The 21,456-nt window shown below is 36.4% G+C and overlaps 1 protein-coding gene across 1 annotated transcript in view; it reads right to left on the bottom strand.

Annotated features, from left to right (window-relative positions):
- Window positions 1-2,399: 2,399 nt before the first annotated feature.
- The window catches only part of AK9 (adenylate kinase 9), a 170,258-nt gene continuing 151,201 nt past the window's right edge, over window positions 2,400-21,456 (bottom strand). The window contains exons 32-38 of the mRNA XM_044675407.1: window positions 17,325-17,545; window positions 15,067-15,263; window positions 13,796-13,965; window positions 12,199-12,297; window positions 11,932-12,034; window positions 7,396-7,510; window positions 2,400-2,602 (exon numbers count right to left, since the gene is read on the bottom strand). Coding sequence (XP_044531342.1) covers window positions 2,400-2,602; window positions 7,396-7,510; window positions 11,932-12,034; window positions 12,199-12,297; window positions 13,796-13,965; window positions 15,067-15,263; window positions 17,325-17,545 — 1,108 coding nt within the window. The remainder of the gene's footprint in view (window positions 2,603-7,395; window positions 7,511-11,931; window positions 12,035-12,198; window positions 12,298-13,795; window positions 13,966-15,066; window positions 15,264-17,324; window positions 17,546-21,456) is intronic.

The raw sequence follows: 21,456 nt of genomic DNA on the forward strand, positions 1-21,456 counted from the left end.
TGTGTTTATTGTACTTTATCAAATTTTTAAAAGTTTTCTATTTATGCATTACAATAGTAATAGAATTTTTCTATATTAGTTTATAAGAGTAGTATTTTTATGATTTTAATGTTTTACAGGAAGTTTTGTATTAGTATCTCTATTTTGATGTTTTTTGCTTATTTTGTTTTTGCATATGTTTGCTTTGTATTTTGAACTTTGTAACTCTTCAATGTGTAATTTTTCCCTTTTCCTTTCCTTTGTTAAATCCCTAGAGCAGTGATTCCCAAAGTGGGCGCCACTGCCCCCTGGTGATTGGGGGGTTCGTGGTGATGGCCACAGGTGCATTTGGGTGCAGTGAATAACTGTAAGGGGGTGGTGATAGTATGTGACAGGGGGCACTAAGTAATATTTTTTCTGGAAAGGGGATGCTAGGCCAAAAAAGTTTGGGAACCACTGCCCTAGAGTAAGGTAGTATTAGATAGGGTAAAGTAAGTGAGTGTGGACTGTTTATTATTTTGGGAAAGATTTTAGTTTAGGTAGGATATAAGTTTGTTGGTGCAAAAATGCCAAAATAGTGTTTTCAACACTATTTTGGCTTTGTGCAAAGGGGGGGGGAACTATTATAGGAAAAGCTAAATTAGGATGTGTAAGTCTTCATGCAGATGGACAGCAAAGGCCAAGGTTCTGGAATCCTGAGAAGTGCTGTTGGAGTAAGACAGTAGGGCCTAGGGAGTAGTTCTCTTCCCTCTGGGTGGACCAGAGAAGATTAGCTATTTCTCTATGGTTATTTACTGCCTGATCTTCCCATTCTTCCTACTGCTTAGATTATCCTGCTTCCCTGGGGGCTGTTTTGACATCTGTGCTGTTCCTGTGCTGATCTGGTGACAACTGACAGCTTAGCGTAAGACCTGTCCTAAGATCCTTGGATCTTGGGTCATCTTTAGGCCTTGTCAGACTTTTACACATACCATTTCCTTAGATCATCCAAAGGGATTTAGTGGTAGCTTAGTATAGTATAGTATCGGAATTATATAGATAGTATAGGAACAGAGTAGGGAAATTCTCAGAAGCAATCTCTGAAGAGATTTTTATATTTGGGGAGGTATAGGTAGTTATTATTATTAGATTTAGTTATATCCAAATTCTTCCTAACCTGCCCCTTTTTATTAAACAACTGTTTTCCTATAACTTAGGGTTCTGTGTGTGTGTCTCATCTCAGTGTCTGGCTTTGCCTGCACTGGGCTTGGGTGGCCTTCCCCAAACCAGGGTACTCTTCTATCACTGGCCTAAATAAACATCTATCCCATCCCCCAAACCCACCTTGTTATTTCAATCTTAGTAACAACTCTAAGACAGAAGAGTAAGGGCTAAGCAAACAGGGTTAAGTTAAGTAACTTGCTCAGGGTCACAGCTAGGAAGTATCTGAGGCCACATTTGCACTCAAGTCTTCCTGACTCCAGGCCTGGCACTCTTTATCTAATGTACTACCTAACTGCCCCAAGGTACAAACTTTGTGTCAACTTTTAATTATTAACATTACATAAAATGTGCTTTAAAATATACATCATGGGACAGCTGCGTCACTCAGTGGATTGAGAGCCAGGCCTAGAGATGGGAGGTCCTGGGTTCAAATCTGACCTCAGACACTTCATAGCTGTGTGACCCTGGGCAAGTCAGTTAACCCCCATTGCCTAGCTCTTACCATTCTTTTGCCTTAGAATCAGTATTGATTCTAAGACAGAAGGTAAGGGTTTAAATATATATATATATATATATATATATATATATATATATATATGCATATACATATATATACACATCAGAAATAAGAAAATAGGCAGTCAAATATATTATAAAACAACAGCAACCCACATTTACTCGCATGCAGGTTAAGTTAGGGAAAGTTTTTGATAACATTATGTTCATTCTGATTACAAAACAATCACATAGATTGAGAATACATCTAACATGCCTATTTTGCATCTATATTATTTTTATGTTTGCAGTTGTCCAACATATTTAATGAGTATCTTTTTCTAATGATCAAAAAGGCTATTTAGTTTCTTAGTTAACCTACTTTAAAGAACAAAAACTAACAAAGCAAAGAAACATGGTTACTTTTAATAGCATTCTAAAGCATATCTTGGCAAACAAGATTATATGACTATTTTTTTGTTAAAAAACCAAAAGTCTGCTAAAAAGAGATGTTTCCTTTGATTAAAATCCTATACTTAGAAAGATATTCCTTTCTGATGGACAGAGGCACCTGACAGATGTTATGTCAGAATATTCTATCAGGCCATCCAGAAGGAAACTTGAAAAATTGAGAACAGAGAGTGTAGTAACTTTTGATTTTTTTTCCTTTCCCAGACTGGAGATTTTTCCATAGGTGGATAATCTAACCATTTGTCACTAAATTAACCAGTGACAGGGTTCACGTTTTTAAGAGAAAAAAAGGTCTGTAATTTATGATCAAAGTCAATGGCTCTAAATTGAGGTTCCTTGTATTTTCTGGTCATCTTGGAACCCAAGTAGCTGATGAGTTCACATCTTTCTATGAATTGCTCCAGCTTCTTCTTATATTTTTTCCGTGAATATTCAGAACCTTTAGGATTAAATGCTGTAAGGAAGTAAACAAAACCATAAGTCTCTTCTGAGAAGCTGATGACGTAAGAGACTGAAGAGAAGAGAGAACTTCATGTTTGAGATGTGAGGATATATAATTCATTTCAAATACAAACAATCCTTAGATTTCCACTATTTTTTAGATTATCAAAGTCCTGGGGGCCCTTTCCTCCATCCCCATTTGCATGAAAAATTGAGAGTTGACTATATATTATAGTTTTCCTTATTAGATAAAAAATCAGCAATACTTATGATAGTGGTTTAAACTAAATCTGCCTTCTAATAATAACAATAATGATAGCTGATATTTATGCAGTGTTTTATGGTTTGCAAAGACACCATGCATATTATCTCATTTGCTTAATTCATGATACTTTGTGAATTTGATTGTACTGTAGTATTATCTCTGTGTTTTAAATGAGAAATTGAGGTGCAGAGAGTTAAAGTAACTTTCCAGTTCTACAAACTCTCCTGACTTTAGGTCAATGGTTCTTTCTCTAAAGAATATTTTTCTCTTTCTGGTTCATCAGATGAGGTTGATCTGGTCCACAGAGGCAGCTGGTAGCCCAGGATCAAGTTCTGAGTTTGGAGTCAGGAAGGCCTGAGCTTGAATATGGCTTCAGAAACTTTGTAACCTTAAACAAGTGCCTTAACTTCTGTTTGCCTCAGTTTCTTCAACTGTAAAAACGGGGATAACAATAGCACCCACCATCTCAATGGATTGTTGTAAAGATCAAATGCAATATTGTAAAAAGTACTTAGCACAAAGCCTGATGCTATATAAATGTTTATTCCTCCCTTCCCCTCCCTCACCAATCATGATACTTCTATAATGACTCTTCCCCAAACAAAACAAAAAAGTGATTAGGCATTTCTCCTGTTGAGGCAACTATTTGTTGACTTGATAACAATGGTAAAGAAGTTTGTAGTCTTTCTATGGCATGTATTCAAGGCATAATAATAACTTTCCAAGATTTGTCTAAAAGGATGATTGCTACTCTACTTTTGGTGATTCAAATGGAAAAACAATTGATACCATCAAAAGAACCTAGAAAGTACCAAGGAATTGGTGCAGTGTAAGAAATTAAAGACCCTGAGAGGACATGGGTATTATTTTCATCACTATTATTCACTAAAGACAAGGGATGGAGGAAAGAAAAGCTGACTTGGTTGGGGAATATCTGGTTAATGATATGGTATTTGAAAATAGAATTTGGATATTTGAACCATAGTTTAAAACATGAATGATACATAGTAGCTAGGGATAGAGAAGACCTACTAAATGCCATTAAGAAAACATTTGTTTCATATTTTCAAATCTAACTAAAATTGCTTTAGATTAAAAAGGACAGGGGAAGGAGAAAACTACCTACGTATATAGCTTAGTGGATACATTAAGTTAGATACTATGTAGGAAGATATTCTCACTTAGGAAGAATTACTATTGAGACTTTCAGAAAGCACCCAAAGAGAAACAGCTTGCCATTTAAAATTTGCCTTCAGGATGATTTCATCCTTCAAAAGTTGGAGGAGGGGCAGCTGGGTGGCTCAGTGGATTGAGAGTCAGACCCAGAGATGGGAGGTCCTGGGTTCAAATATGACCTCAGACACTTCCTAGTTGGGTGACCCTGGGCAAGTCACTTAACTCCCATTGCCTTGCCCTTACTACTCTTCTGCCTTGGAACCAATATACAGTATTGATTCTAAGATGGAAGGCATGGGTTTAAGAAAAATTTTCTTTAGGGGCAGCTGGGTAGCTCAGTGGATTGAGAGTCAGACCCAGAGATGGGAGGTCCTGGGTTCAAATCTGGCCTCAGACACTTCCCAGCTGTATGACCCAGGGCAAGTCACTTGACCCCCATTGCGTATCCTTACCACTCTCCTGCCTTGGAACCAATACAGAGAATTGACTCCAAGATGGAAGGTAAGGGTTTAAAAAAAAAGTTGGAGGAACCAATAACGGGAATTTCTATTTTGGATTTGATTCTCACCATACAGAGAAGAAGTGGTTGTTGGGGTGGAAATTATACAAACCCTTAGGGGAAGTGACTCCTTCCCCTCTTAGAATTTGTGATAGAGAAGGAGAAGAAGGCTAGGTACAGTTTAACATGCAATCTAGGTCTTAGGAGAAAATATTTCAAAAGGTACAGGAAGTATAGGCAGGATTTATTGAACTAAAATTCTTCATTCATGATGAAAAATGCTATCTACCTTCAGAGAAGGAGCTGATGGGGGTTTGAATTCAGATTGAATTTTTTTCTTCACTTTATTACCTTCATGGGTTCTTTTCATGGGTTCTTTTCTCACAATATGATGAAAACAGAAATATATTTTGTATGATAGCACATGCATAACTAATATCAAATTGTTTACCCTCTTGGGAGGGAAGGAGGGAGAGAATTTGGAACTCAAAATATTAGAAAAGCAATGCCAAAAATTGTTTTTCACATGTAATTGGGAAAAATAAAACATTGCTAAAGAAAAAAAGTCACCTTCATGAGCAGGCAGAGATGACATCCTTATCATATTTACTAATGGCACCAAGGGAGGAGGAAAGCTAATAAAGTGACTGTGGTAGAGTGAACAAAACTAAAACTACACTCCAGTGCTTTTCATGATGTTCAGTCTCTGTAGCAACATGCTCCCTTCTTATTGTATATATGGTTTTGCTTCTCAGAATTTTGTAATTGTAAGTGCTATTCTTCTAATTCTTGGGAATGTAAATGAATCAATATTGCTTGCTAGAGATAACTATAAATACTTATTTTTAGACATAGTCATGTTGATAATTTGTTAGCAATGGGTATTGATGGTTTATTTCTTATCTCCAATGGAATCTGAGTTAGTACTTATATGTAAAATACCTAGGGGGAAAATCTAGAAGAACAACCCAAGTATAGTCAGAGGCTGTAAAATAGGAAGATTGATGCTTCTATCCATTGGCTTGTAGCTTGTGTTGATTTTTTCTTGTTTGTTCTTTTTTATCCCTAAAATCAGCAAAAAAGATCTTTCTCCCAGTGATAACTTCATAAAGGGTTCCTTTGAACCCTAATGGCCCAATAGCACCTTGTATCATAGATAAGATCCTCTAAATCCCTATTGTTAGCTAACCTTGGGTAAATTAGGAGATATTCCCAAATACTTTACTTTCATCCTGTTCAACCAGGGTCTATACTTAAAGACCACAAAGCATAGAACTGGAAGTAGAAGAAGAAAATAATTTATTTCCTACCAATTGCCATCCTAGAACCTCTGAAAAGGAAGGTGCAGCTATGGAACACAGCAGAAATGGGGGTTTTCTTATTTTAAAAAATAAAATGGGAAATTTGGGAAGCCAATTTTGCAGCTACCATACCACATCAAACTGGTGTGTCAATTGTGTCAATCTAGATGCAGAATCAGAGGCTTATAAACATCCCACCCCTTCCATCTCCAGATGTGTATAAATATATATAAAAATAAATAGTAAATCTCTTTTGGACAAGTAAGCCTTATGTGTAGGTTTCCTTTCTCTCTCTCTATTTTAGACATAGGGTTGCCAAATAATTACTCATTTGGGGGAACTTACTGCCAAATAAGGAACTGAAATGGACAAGAGAAAGTGATCAACTAATCATTAGTAAAATTTTTAAAACTCAGCCCTTATTCCAATTGCTGGAATAAGTGGCTCTGATTTAATGACAAGGTTAGAAGCCCAAATGCTATTTATTGACAGGCTGTATGGAACACTGGGCTAAACCTAACAAGATGATATTTAATGGGGATAAACATAATGTCTTATGCTTGGATTTAAGAAATCAACGTTAAAAGTACAAGATGGGGAAGCATGATTAGAGAGAAGTTTGTCTAAAAAAAGATCTGAGGATTTTAGTGGACCACAAAATTGAAAGTAGAATAAGATTTGGTTACTGATTTTATATAAAAGTTGAGGGAGAGAAGGAAAGAGGGAGGGAATAAACATTTCTAGAGTGCTTACTATGTGCCTGGTACTGTGCTAAGCACTTTTTACAAATATTACCTCATTGGATCCTCACAACAATCCTGTTAGTGGGGCATTGCTATTATTCTTCTTTATTTTATAGTTAAGAAAACTAAGGTAAACAGAGGTTAAATGACTTGACCAGGGTCATATAGCTGGTAAGTGTTTAAGGTTGGATTTGAATTTAGGTCTTCCTCATCCTAGACCCAGTGTTCTATCCCCTGGGCCACCTAGCTGTCTCAGATAATTGCAAAAGATAGTAAGTACAATTTAAAAATCCATGGCCATCAAATCAGAAAATCCAGGTTCCTGTTCCAGATTTTTACCTTGCTAGTTTTATGTGCATGACAACTGTCTTCATAAATATGAAGGTCTATTATATGGAAGGAGTTTTAATCTTTTTGCTCCCAGAAGGTCCAAAACCAGAACTAGAAGCAATAGGTGGAAACAGCAAAAACGGTAAATTTAGGCTTGAGAAATAATTTAAGAATCTCCAAGTGGCATGGGCTGCTATAGGAAGCAGGGAGTTCCTCTTTTTTTAGGATCTTCAAGCTGAGCCTGCTGGCATAGTGGATAGAGTTCTGGATCTGGAGTCATTTTTAGTTGTGTGACTGAAAACAACTCAATAGTCACTGGACCACTGCTTACTGGGGATGTTATGGGGAGTGTGTGGGGAGAATGCTTTATCAAGGAGAAATTGGATTAGATGGCCATCTCTAAAACTTTACACTTCTAGGCATCTTATATACCCCACTACATATTAAGGTTGGGGGATTTATTTCCTTATAAGCTTCAACACCATTGCTTACCTTTTAGATGAAATGCTACGTAGAGTAAAGCAGATCTCTTTACACTTTGGAAGGGAAACTTGGGCTTTAAGCAGCCTACTTCATTCATGGCTTTAATCAGAGAAGTTGCTGCACCCTGTAAAAAGAAAGTAGTTTAAGAGATGGCTATGTTGCTGAGTCGTTGAAGATGGTTTTTTAAAATTATTCTTACAGTTAAAGGATAGGAAATGCCTATTTTCTACTACATTAAATAACATTTGCAGAGTATATGAGTCATTATTAGGAAGATAATAAGTTATCATGACAGAGATATAAAACATGTTTAATTAAGTATTGGCCTGGTGTAGGGGATGGAGAGCTGGCTGTAGAGACATGAAAATCTGAATTCATGTCTCTTCTCTAACAAATACTTTTTGTGTGACCCTGAACAAGTCATTTAACCTCTGAGTCCTCTAGGCAACTCTCTAAGACTCTAAATTGCAGAGAAGGTATTTACACTGATAGAGGGCAATTCATCATCTTGATGTTCTCTATATTAATGAAATTGCAGATCCAGTCATTATTCCTATGTAAGCATTTTAATTTTTAAATGGATCTGCAATTTTATTGGTGGAAGGAGCTGCTTTTGGAAAACTTCTAATAATACTAAAGATGGCAGCTTTCTTGAAATTTTTATTTTTATTCATTTTTAAAAATTTAATTTTATTTTAAATTCTGAATTTTCTTCCACCCTTCTTGTGCTTTCCTGCCCATTAAGAAGGTAAGAATTATATGAGCACAACTACAGGAGAAGGAGAAGGAGAAGGAGAAGGAGAAGGAGAAGGAGAAGGAGAAGGAGAAGGAGAAGGAGAAGGAGAAGGAGAAGGAGAAGGAGAAGGAGAAGGAGAAGGAGAAGGAGAAGGAGAAGGAGAAGGAGAAGGAGAAGGAGAAGGAGAAGGAGAAGGAGAAGGAGAAGGAGAAGGAGAAGGAGAAGGAGAAGGAGANAGAAGGAGAAGAAGAAGAAGAAGAAGAAGAAGAAGAAGAAGAAGAAGAAGAAGAAGAAGAAGAAGAAGAAGAAGAAGAAGAAGAAGAAGAAGAAGACGACGACGACGACGACGACGACGACGACGACGACGACGACGACAATAACCATGAAAATTACTATGCTGAGAGGGAAGATCTACAAACTCAGAAGACGACTTAGTCAACAGCTTTATCTAAGGCTTTAAAAATTATGATTCGATCGTAAGCCAAAAAAAGATTTCTAGAAGAGCTCAAAAAGAATTTTAAAAATTAAATGAGAGGTAGGGGAAAATTGGGAAAAGAAATGATAGTGATATAAAAAGAAACTAATGAAAAATTACTGAAGAGCTTGGTAAAGGAGGTACCACAAAAAAAAAAGAAAATAACACCTTAGAAATCAGAATAGGCCAAATTGTAAAATGAGACATAAAATCCACTGAATAAAAGAACTCCTTAAAAAATGGAATTGGCCATATGGAAAAAGATATGCAAAAATTCACTAAAGAGAAAAAGCTCCTTTAAAAATAGAATTTGGCATGAGGAAACTAATGATTATATGAGACATCTAGAAGCAACAAAGGAAAATCAAAAGAATGAAGAAATAGGAAATATCAAATATTGCCTTGGAAAAACAACAGTGGGACATAGTGCACCAGGCTTGGATTCAGAGGGAATTGGGTTTAAATCTGGCCTCAGATACTTCCCTAACTGTGTGACTTGGGCAATTGCCTACCCCTTGCTGCTCTTCCATCTTAGAACTGATACTAACACAGAAAGTAAGGATTTGAAAAAGAAAAACAACTGACTTGGAAAATAGATTGAGGAGAGATAATTTAAGACTTATTGGATTACCTGTTTAAAAAATAAACCATAGATCATCTTTCAAGAAATTATCAGGGAAAACTTTTCTGATATTCTGGAAGCAGAGAGTAAAATAGATATGGAAAGAATCCACCAATCACTTCCTGAAAAAGATACCTAAATGAAAATCCCCAGGATTACTATTGTGAAATTTTAGAGTTTCCAGGTCAAGGAAAATATATTGCAACCAGCCAGAAAGAAACAATTCAAATATCATGGAATCACAGTCCAGATAACACAAGATTTAGAAGCTTCTACATTAAAAGATCAGAGTGCTTTGAATATGATATTCTGGAGAGCAAAGAAGCTAACATCACATTTGAGAATCACCTGCTCAGCAAAACTGAATATGATTCTTTATGGGGGAAAATGGCTATTCAATGAAAGAGAAGACTTGCAAGCATTTCCTGATGAAAAGACTAGAGCTTAGTAGTGAAATTTGGCTTTCAAATATGACTCAAGGGAAACAAAACAAAAAAAAGTAAAGAGAAATCATAAGGAGTTTAATGAAGTTAACCTTTTTACATTCCTGTATGTACTTTATCCATACAGGATTTTTATAGGGCAGTTAGAAGGGATATAGAGGGCATAGATGTGAGTTGAATATGATGGGATGATATCTAAAAAAATAAAATTAGGGGGTAAGAGAAGAATGCACTGGGAGAAGAAAGAAGGAAAGAAGGAAGGAAAGAAAGAAAGAAAGAAATAGGCTTCAAAATACACTTGAGTTCATCAACTCTCTATCTGGAGGTGGTAGTATGTTTCACTATGAGTTCACTAAGAATTATGATCAGTCATTGTATTGATTAATGTTACTGAGTCTTTCAAAGTTAATTAGCTTTACAATAATGTCAGTAATAGATCCTTTTCTTTTTTGTTCTTTATCCCTTTGGAATACAGACCTAGTAGAATTTCTGGGTCAAAAGCTACCTATAATTTTATATCCATTTGGGAATAGTTCCAACCTGTTCTCCAGAATGGTTGAATCAGTTCAAAGCTCCACCAATAACACATTAGTGTCTCAATTTTCCCACATCCTCTCCAATATTTGTCATTTCCTTTTTCTATCATATTAGTCAATCTAATGGGTGTGGGATGATACTTCTGAGTTATTTTTACTTGCATTTCTCTAATCAATAGTGATATATAGGGCATTTAAAAATATTACTATATAGGGCATTTAAAAAATATTACTATAGGGGGGCAGCTGGGTAGCTCAGTGGATTGAGAGCCAGGCCTAGAGACAGGAGGTCCTAGGTTCAAATCCGGCCTCAGACACTTCCCAGCTGTGTGACCCTGGGCAAGTCACTTGACCCCCATTGCCTACCCTTACCAATCTTCCACCTATAAGTCAATACACAGAAGTTAAGGGTTTAAAAAAAATATTACCATATATAGCTTTGATTGCTTCAAACCTCTCTGAGCCAGTTCTAGTGAGAACTAATTTAAATGCTTCTCACCTCCACATTTCCCCATTTTCCTTGTGATTATAAAAGTTCTTTTGGGCCTCTTTGATGTGAGATAATTTACTCCATTTTACTTCTTCCTTTCCTCCTCTCTGCCTTATATATGTGACCTGGAATTGTGATCCAGAAAGTAGATGACAGAGCTATCAGATTGCACCCTTTCCTGCACTCAGTGCTAGTTCAAGGATACCATAGTATCTCTTTCTGCCCTGGGGGTTCTGCCCTTATGTTTCATCTTGGTCCTCTTTCTGGCTGGAATGCTCTGAGCTACTCCTGGATAGCCCCTGTCTCTAGTTTTTAAAGGATTTTCTGTCTCCTTAAGCTGTCTCTGGCTGGAAAAATGACTCATTTCAACTTTTTTTTCTGGTTTTCCAACTTTCCAGAATTCAGTCTGGTACATTTTCTAGATTGTTGTTGAGAAGGGTAAGTGGGGAGCTAAACTGTACAGCTTCTTCTCATACTACTATCTTGGCTTTGCCTCCTCTGGGTATTTTTAAGAAGGTCTTTTTAATTCTACTCATACCAAGGTTTCATTAGTTTAATACAATTATAGTACCATTATAAAATAAGGGCTAGAGGTTAACCTTTAATTTCTTTTGTGATTGGATTTGATATTTTCCAAGGATGGAAATTTCAGTGACAAAATTAAAGATATTTCAGAATTAAGCTTTAAATCTTTATTTATAATATGGAGGGGGTATAAGCTCCTCTTGTAAAATCAAAAGGTCAAGGTTTTGGAAGGACCTTAGACATCATCTATTCTACAGATTCTTAACTTGGATCTGAGAATTTGTAATTTTTTAATATTTTGACAACTGTACTTTAATATAACTTGCATTCTTTATACAATACCTATCTTAACTTATGCATTTAGAAATATTATTCTGAGGAAGAGTATAGAGGTTTCCCTAGATAGCCAAAGGGTTCCAGGCCACAAAAAAAGAGTAAACAGAGGCCCAGAGAGGTAAAAGGACTTTTCTAAGGTCACACAGGGAGTTAAAGGACTGAGATTCAAAGCCATCTAATTCTGAATCCAATGACTTTTCTGCTGACATTACCCAACAATTGTGGGAGAAGAACCCAAAAGGATGAGTTCATTAATCCATCAAAAAATCTGAAACATTAAGATAAAAATGATGTTTAAAGAAAGGTAAATGGAACTTTTTAGTTTTCTATTGCTTTAATTTCCATCTATATCCACAGAAGAAAGCAAGAAAATACAGCGTACCTGTTCCAGGTATCCAGGCAAAGGAAGGCTGGTAAGTGATATTGGCTCTTTAATTGGAGGAAGTTTCTTTGGAAGTTTCTGATCCCAGTATTTCTCTGGTAACCTGCAAATATAAAATGTCCATGGCCAATTCCATAGCTTCTCTTCCCTTTCTCATTTATATACATTCCATATGCATATGTATATTTATATATCTCCTCACATATATATACATACAGATTTTTTTTAAAAAGCAAGATATAAAAATAAAAAAATTCACTAATTTACCTCAAAAATTTCTGCAGCTTTTCTTCACTCTCACAAAAGAATATACACTTACGATATTCTAAAGCATATTCAATGTTTCCGGGTATGAGGGCTTCATATCTGAGAGGCAGAAAAAGAATGATCCTCAGTATAATTCATGGACTATACTGGTGTGTAATTAAACATTTAAATGGGTGTGTTATTTTATTTTAAAATTTTAATTATAATTTTTTCCCCTGAAGACTAGGTCTTGGGGATAGCCAACTGACTCAATGGATAGAAAGCCATGTCCTGGGTTCAAATGTGACCTCACACACTTTCTAGCTGTGTGACCCTGGGAAAATCACCTAATCTTCATTGTTTAGCCTTTCTTTTCTTCTCCCTTTGAACCAATAGATTCCAAGATGGAAGGTAAGGGTTAAAAAAGAAAAATCTATCTATCTCTCTTGGGCTGGAAGTACAGAGTTTATTCAGGGACCCAGTCCACCTACTGCTGGGCATGGGAGCTTTGACCTGCTCAATTTCCAGCATGGAAACTCCTTAAGCAATCTGGCTTCTGGTAACTCACGATAGTGATATCCCATTGGCTTTGCACACTACTGGTCACAAAATTGAGTTCAAGAAATCTGTCAGCCTCGGTCTCCCTGATAGCTGAGATTACAAGTATCTGACAAAACTCCTAGAATTATTTTACTTTGGGGTGTGTGTGTGTGTGTGTGTGTGTGTGTGTGTGTGTGTGTGTGTGTATGTATACCCACACATATTTAAAGATGTTCATCGATCCATCAAATAATCTGAATAAGCATATTTATATCTATATGTTATATATTTATTCATCTAATGAATATACCCACATATAGACATGGTTTTCCTTTCCTTTCCTTTCCTTTCCTTTCCTTTCCTTTCCTTTCCTTTCCTTTCCTCTCCCCCACCCTTTTAAACTCTCACTTGATACATTGATTCTAAGGCAGAAGAGTGGTAAGGGCTAGGCAAATGGAGTTAAGTGGCTTTGCCAAGTCACACAGCTAGGAAGGATCTGAGGCGACATTTGAACTCCAGACCTGGCACTCTATTCACTAGGTTACCTTGTGACCCGTTAGGAACAAGCATTTATTTTCTCTTCACATCTTCCCCCTCCCTCATTGAAAAACCAAAACCAAAAACAAACTCTTATAAGATAAACATATATATATATATACGTATATATATTCGAGCAAAACAAATTACTACATTGCTTATAAAAATGTGGTGCCTCATTCTGAATTTTGGATTGATCACCTCTCTGTCAGGTCGTGGGTAGCATTCTTTATTATCAGTCCTTTGGAATTGTGGTTAATCATTGCATTAATCAGAATTTACCGATTTATTCATTATGTTTCAAACTCATTAGTCTTTACCATGTCATTATTACATAAATTGTTCTAGTACTGCTTACCTCACTATGCATTAGTATATACAAGTTTTCTCAGTTAACTCAGATAGAAAAAAACCCTCAAAATTTAATTTAAAAAACAAGAAGTGATTTTTGATCAATAGTTTAAGACTGTTCATTATTGCATAGAGTCCATTTGTGCTGAGTGAATATATCATTTAGTAGCCAGGAAAGTACACATTTTACCTTTGTTTTCCATCAAAATAAGTGACTGGACAATATCCCAGAAGTTCTGCACTTTTAGGGAATTGGTTCTTTACATCTGCCACCGTCAGCCTTTTAGGTAATAACTCTGGAGGTGGGAGAGGAATAGGTGCTAAAGGAGGCACGTACATTTCTGGATTTTCCAGGAATTTCTGTAATAAAAGAAATAAATGTCATGAAAATGCTTTATAACACACAATACCAAATAAATTAGACATCTCTGAAGTTCTTTTGGTTCTTTTGTTATTGCTCTTCATTTCTAATAGGAAGCCATTTCCCTTCAAATGACAAGCAGTTAATTACGCCATAATGACTCTTCCTTTGAGGAACATCTACTTCAATTAACCTCAGCTTAATTCAACTAATCTTTGGCTATTTCCCCTATCAAATAGGGGTGACAGCATAGAACAGTGGAAATACTACCTGTCTGAGAACCTGAAACCTGATTCTGCTTTTGTTAACTTATTTTGCCAAATATTTAATTTCAAAATGGAGAAGGGTTACCATTCCAGCTTTCCTACTCTGTGATTGCCACTTAAATAGGCAAGATCCAGCACTTAGCACAGTGCCTGGCACATAGTAGTGCTCAATAAATGTGTACTGACTGTAGTAAACACTTAATAAATGCTTGTTAACTGATGACTAACAAGATAAAAATAAGCCTTATTCAATGAAAATACTGAGAGATATATGTATATATTCACTTTATATATACAAAAATAAGCTTAGATATATTAGATTACTTTTCAGACTACCAACACATGTAGTTTTTTTGGGACAATTAAAAAGTAATAGTAATATTATATGTTTATATAGTGATTTACAGTTTGCAAAGTATTTGGTTTATAATCATCCTTTTAGGTAAGTAATTATTCCCATTATTAATTACCAAGTATTATTCCCAATTTTCAAATGAGGAAACTGATACTCGGGGGGCATGTTATTTGCTCACAGTCATATAGCTAGCAATTAAGGGGCAACATCAGAGATTGAGCCCAGGATGAATGTCTAGTTCTTTTTCTGCTATGCCTTTTGATATCAAATGGTGGACCCTATAGGGATGATGAACTTATCCCTACCAGGGAACAAATACTCATACTGAGTGCCATTAAATCAGAAATGAGGCAGGCACTGAAAAAAAGGCCCAAATACCCCAAGACCAACACCCCTCCCCCTACAACCCCCCCAGATGAGGCACATACATAAGAAGGAAAAAAAAACCAAGTCATTTCTTGAGTTTGGTATATACTTACGTCCAGTTCTTTTTTGGAAATCATTTTATAATAGTGTCCTCTGAATTCAGCTGCAAACTCTAGGGAACTGGTCACAGAACAGTCGACCAGTTCATTCTTTTCTGCCAAGCTGACAGGGCAGTACTGTCCAAATTCTCCCAGCCGAGAATGCAGCTCTTGAGGAGTGATGCATAGTTTATTAATGCTTGCAGCTTTACCTGTTATTAATGAATTAAAGTGTTTTTACTACATTGTATATATATATATATATTCAAATGTAAAACATGAGTATTTTTTAGAATTAGAGCAGAAATACCTTATAACATTTGATTTTAAGGGACAGGGCTAATACCTACTCAATAGACCGCTATACTTCTGTTTGGGAGAGCCAATGTTGGAAGAGTCCTATTTAACTATATGTCTATTTTCTTTATGTTGAAGATATTGATAATGACAAAAATATGTAGAAACATCCCTACTAATGAACTGTGACCTCACTGCAAAAATTATGCATTATGAAAAGGATAAATTGGCTAAAATTTATCAAAACTTTATCCTTGGTGGGGGTAGCTAGGTTGCTCAGTAGATTGAGAAGAGGTCCTGGATTTAACTGACCTGAGACATTTCCTAGCTGTGTGTGACCCTGGGCAAGTCACTTAATACGCCCCACCTCCCCCTTTTGCCATTGCCTAGCATGGTATTGCTTCTAAGACAGAAGGGAAGGGTTTTATAAAAAACAAAACCAAAAACCTATCCCTGTACACAATAACAGCAATAATGTATGATAATCAAGTGTGAATGAATGAACTATTATCAGCAGTGCAAGGATTCAGGACAATCTCTATGTACTCATGACAAAAAAAAAAAAAAAAAGGCAATTCACTGCATAGAAGGAACTAATGGGGCCTCTTTGCAGATCGAAGCACGTCATTTTTCACTATATTTCCTGCATGAATTTTTCTCTAAGTGATATGTATCTTCTTTCATGACATGATGAACATGGAAATATCTATTGTATAATAGCAAATGTATAACCTATATCATATTGCCTGCCCTTTTGGGGAGGCGGGAAGGGTAGGATAAAGGGACAGAACATGGATTGCAAAATATCATAAAATGATTATTTTAAATTGCATTGACACGTAAAAAAATTTATACAGCAACATCCTCCCCATCCCTAAACTACCTTATTATTATTTTTTAAACCCTTACCTTCCATCTTGGAGTCAATACTGTGTATTGGCTCCAAGGCAGAAGAGTGGTAAGGGTAGGCAATGGGGGTCAAGTGACTTGCCCAGGGTCACACAGCTGGGAAGTGTCTGAGGCCAGATTTAACCTAGGATCTCCTGATTCTAGGCCTGGTTCTCAATCCACTGAGCTACCTAGCTGCACCCCCCCTCCCCCCACCACCAAACTAGCTTATTAAATTTTGGCATTGTCATTTCATGGATAGGAATGTTTAGATTTATCCTTTTAGTAATACTTCCTGATTTTCCCTGGGGAATTTTTAGTTCTTTCTAAGTTTTGTACATGTTTTTGCTTTTGATATTTTCTATGTAGTTTTACAACAATGTTCGATTTATGTAATATCTTGGAGGAAGAATATAATGTTTGCGGATTTGGTATAAAGGAGGGCACCTCTGAAATGCCCATTTGCTTTGAAAAAAATTGAGCGCACTATATTCTGGAAAAGAAAAGATAACAAAAGAAGGGTCAAGAGCACAAGATGAGGAGTTAGAATTGGGGGAGAAAGGTCATCTCTTCATCAAAGACTGGAGTAATGGAAAAGAGAGTAGAGAATGATGTTAAAGGGTATTAACATCAATAAAAAAGATGGGTAAGAATGGAGAGCTCATGACAAATGGCCCCTATTTTCTCAGTAAAGTATTATACAAGGTTCTCAACTGAGGGGGTGTAGAAGGTTGAAGGAGAAAAGAGAAGGCTTGAAACAGTTTTGTAGAAAATGAGAGCAACAACCAATCAGAGAGGAATAAAATGATTACTTTGCTCCAGTAACAGCCCAGTAAAAGTTAGATAATACAGATATTTAAATTCTTGACCCTTTGTGATGCTAATCATCTTGCCACTATATAATATAGCACTTTAAATCCTAAGCATATAGCTGAAATTTAATAAGTCCTTTTTGCATGAATGATGATTGTAGATATTGCCTATGAATTTAATATTTTCAAAATACCTTAAGTATGCTATGTATTTAAAAGACATTAACACTTTTGAAATAAATGTTCAAAAGCATATTTAAGAAATTATTTTCTTACCTGCTCTTATCCTTTCCAAATATAGCTGAATTCGTTTATTCATATTCTGGACATTATTAAGCACTTCATTCCATACCCACCATTTGCTGTGAAATCCATCAATTACACACCAGTTTTGATGTTGTTCTTCATAAAATTCCTTAATAAAAACTCTGTTCTGATTTAGACATGAGTTTTTGATAGACAAAATCTGGGAGCTGTTATGTACTGGGTAAGGCAAACTAAAGAAAGATGAGAAAAAAAAGAGAGAAAATGTTTATATTTTCTTGAAAACAATTTGGAGGATGATAATTGTGTAAATGAGCTTTACTGAAATCTTAATATGATGTTCTATAATTTAGAAATATGACTTCTATTTTCCCCTCTATTTATAGCATGCAATTCTAAAAAGCATATAAAGAATATTTTTGCAGTTAATGACCAAATAAAAATTATTTGTACTTTTTATACTTAATTCTTCTTTCCATATTTCATTTCATATCAAAGACCAATTGTTTTGAAGATAAGAAAGGATAAGTCTGTACTTCTTTTCTATTTCAGAGTCTTACAAATCAGTTGATAAATTTAGCACTTGTTGAGCCTTCTGATTGCCATATACCATGTATTTGGGACCTTCTACCATCTTCCACAATATGTGGCTCTTTCTTAATTTCTGTATTTGCTTTTTAATTCTTTTATTAAAACTACAGCTTTCCTTCTTTTCCTACTGATGGCTTTTGTCATTTTAACAGACGTGAGTGAGATCAGCCAAAGGAAAGTCCAGTTTTTATTAGTATGTACAATATGCTCTGCTTTACTTCATTCCCACAAGAACTTGAAGATATGCAAGTATTGGCTCTGTTTGATTCACCATGCCAAGAGGGGGAGCCTTTTGATTGGTTTCTGACCTGGAACAAGATGTGCATTCCAAAGGCACTAACTAGTTAAGGCATTTCTTTTCTGCCTGGCTACAACTGAATGAGAAGCAAGACTCTGGTTAGAAAACACAGGCCTCAGACCTTTATTTCATAGATCTGCCATTGCTTCTTTCTTTGTGGTTTCTATTCTTTCCTGCTCTTAGGTTAAGCAACATTGGACTGGACTGTAACCTTGTGAGCTTCAAAAGAGTAAAAAGAATAAGCCATCATTTGGCAGTCAGGTGCCAAAGCTGTGCCAGATCTATCCCCCCAAAATGACAAAGACCAATGTCAACAGTAGATTAACCCTCTATCCAACACCTTATAAAGATCTTATAAGAGGGAGAGATTGGACTGATGATAGGATGATGGAGAAAAGACAGACTTGGCTAAGATCTCACAAATTTCTCTCAAGAATTTTAAGATAATCCTACAAAACAAATCCTAGAGTGGCAGAACCCACAAAAGGATTGGGCAAGGGGGACAATTTTCCAGCCCCAGATAACCACAATAGCAGGATAGGTCAGTAACACTAGGACAAAAGTGGAATACAGGGCAAGCCAGTAGCAGGCTTTGGAGGCAACTAAATCACCAGCAGTGGCTTTTAGAGCACTAAGTCACAGATAGTAAGACAATTGGATAGCTGGTCAGAAGGAGATTACAGGGGTCCCTTTGCTGGCACTAGATGCAAGATTCTGTTCCACTACCCATACAGAGATCTGGGTCACAGTCCCAGGGCTAGGAGAAGCAGTAATATTTTTACCAAAACTTGTGACCACCAGGGATCAGGGACCCAGGTCACAACTAAGGTGAAAAAAGAGTGCATGTGGTTGCTCACAGACCAGAACACAGGCCAAGAGAGCAGCACAAACATAACTACTTAGATTATAAAACCTTAGAAAAGTTGAAAACTAAGACTTCCAGAAGGAGCTCTGAAAATAGCTACACAAAAAACCTTAAAGCTTTAGACAGTCCTCTCTCCATCCCAGCAGAGTCCAACTTTAACACAATTAAAAGTCAAGAAATAGATTGGAGCAAACAACAAAAAAAGAAGCTTCATCACAGAAAGTTTCTTGGTGACAGGGAAGATCAAAATGCAAACGCAGAAGACAACAAAGTCAAAGCAGTTACTACATCTAAAGCATCAATGAATTGGTCTCAGGCCCCAAAAGAATTCCTGGAAGAACTAAAAAAATTTTTTTTTAATTAAATAGGAGAGGTAAAGGAAAAATTGGGGGAAAAAGATAATGATGCAAGAAAATAATGAAAAAAGATTTAACAGCTTGGTAAATGAGGCATATACAAAAAAATTAAGAAAGCAACACCTTAAGAAACAGAAAAGGCCAAAGGATAAAAGAAGCACAAAAATCCATTGAAGAGAACTTCTTAAAAAGCAGAATTGTCCAAATAGGAAAAAATATTCAAAAGTTCACTGAAGAGAAAAATACATTAAAAAGTGCAATTGGCCATAAGGAAAAAGATATACAAAAATTCACCAAAAAAGAACTTCCTAAAAATAGAATTGGGCAAATGGAAGCTAATGACTCCATGAGATACCTAGAAGCTATAGAGTAGTGGTTCCCAAACTCTTTTGGCCTACTGCCCCCTTTCCAGAAAAAGTATTACTTAGCACCCCTTGGAAATTATGAAACTATTTATTGAACTCAGAATAGAATGTAATACAAAAAAGTGTGGCCATCACCACTCCCCCTAGATTTCTGCAGCACCCACCAGGGGGCAGTAGCGTCCACTTTGGGAATCACTGCTATAGAGCAAAATCAAAATAAGGAAAGAATAGAAGAAAATGTAAAATATCTCATTGGAAAAACAACTGACCTGGACAATAGATCAAGAAGAGATAATTTAAGAATTATTGAACTACTTCATAGCTGTGACCAAAAAAAGAGACTAGACATCATCTTTCAAGAAATTATCAAGGAAAACTATCTGGATATTCTGGAACCAGAGGGTAAAACAGAAATTGAAAGAATCCATAAATCACCTTCTGAAAGAAAACCCAAAATCAAAACTCTCAGGAATATTATTTCAGAGTTTCCAGGTCAATAACAAAATATTGCTACCAGGTATAAAGAAATAATTCAAATATAGTGAAGCCATAGTCAGAATAACACAAAATTCAAGAGCTTTTACATTAAAGCTGTGAAATTCTATTGCAGAGACAACTGAATGGCTTATTAGATAGAAAGCCAGGCCTGGAAACTAGAGATCTTGGGTTCAAATCTTGCCTCAGACACTTCCTAGTTGTGTGACCCTGGGCAAGTCACTTAACCCCTATTGCCTAGCCCTTACCACTTTTTTGCCTTGGAACCAATACACAGTATTGATTAAGGATTTAAAAAACGTATATATTGTAGCCATCCAGCAACTCCACAAAGATTCCTAGTGGTTTTAAAAAATGTATATATTGTAGCCATCCAGCAGCTCCACAAAGATTCCTAGTGGATAGGACACTCAGAAAGGGGAACAAAGGACAGAGTAAAAATGGGTTATGGGTTAAGGACTAATGGAAAGAGAATATAAGGTGAGAATAAAGATATGCAGACAAAGAAAGTTCTGGCTTAAGGTAGTTAAGACAGTGAGTAAGCTCTGGTGGACAAGAGCTTCCATGGTTAGGAGCTCTGATGGTCAAGAGCTTTGATGGTTCAGAGCTTCACTCTCAGCTGCCATATAGGTACTTTTTTTTTTTTTAACATTTATTAATATACATTTTTAACATGGTTACCTGATTCATGCTCCTCCTATCCCCTTCACCCCACCCCCCCCGCAGTCCCCCCACCCATGGCGATGCACATTTCCACTAGTTTTGTCATGTGTCCTTGATCAAGACCAATTTCCAAATTGTTGGTAGTTGCATTGGTGTGGTAGTTTCGAGTCCACACCCTCAATAACGTCCACCCCGACCCTTGCGTTCAAGCAGTTGTTTTTCTTATATGTTTCCTCTCCTGCAGTCCTTCCTCTGAATGTGGGTAGCATCTTTACCATAAATCCCTCAGAATTGTCCTGGGTCATTGTATTGCTGCTGGTACAGAGGTCCATTACATTCAATTTTACCACAGTATATCAGTCTCTGTGTACAATGTTCTTCTGGCTCTGCTCCTTTCGCTCTGCATCAGTTCCCGGAGGTCTCTCCAGTTTGCCTGGAACTCCTCCAGTTTATTATTCCTTTTGGCACAATAGTATTCCATCACCCGCATATACCACAGTTTGTTCAGCCA

This window comes from Gracilinanus agilis, chromosome 4 (assembly GCF_016433145.1).
Source record: "Gracilinanus agilis isolate LMUSP501 chromosome 4, AgileGrace, whole genome shotgun sequence".
NCBI lineage: Eukaryota > Metazoa > Chordata > Mammalia > Didelphimorphia > Didelphidae > Gracilinanus > Gracilinanus agilis.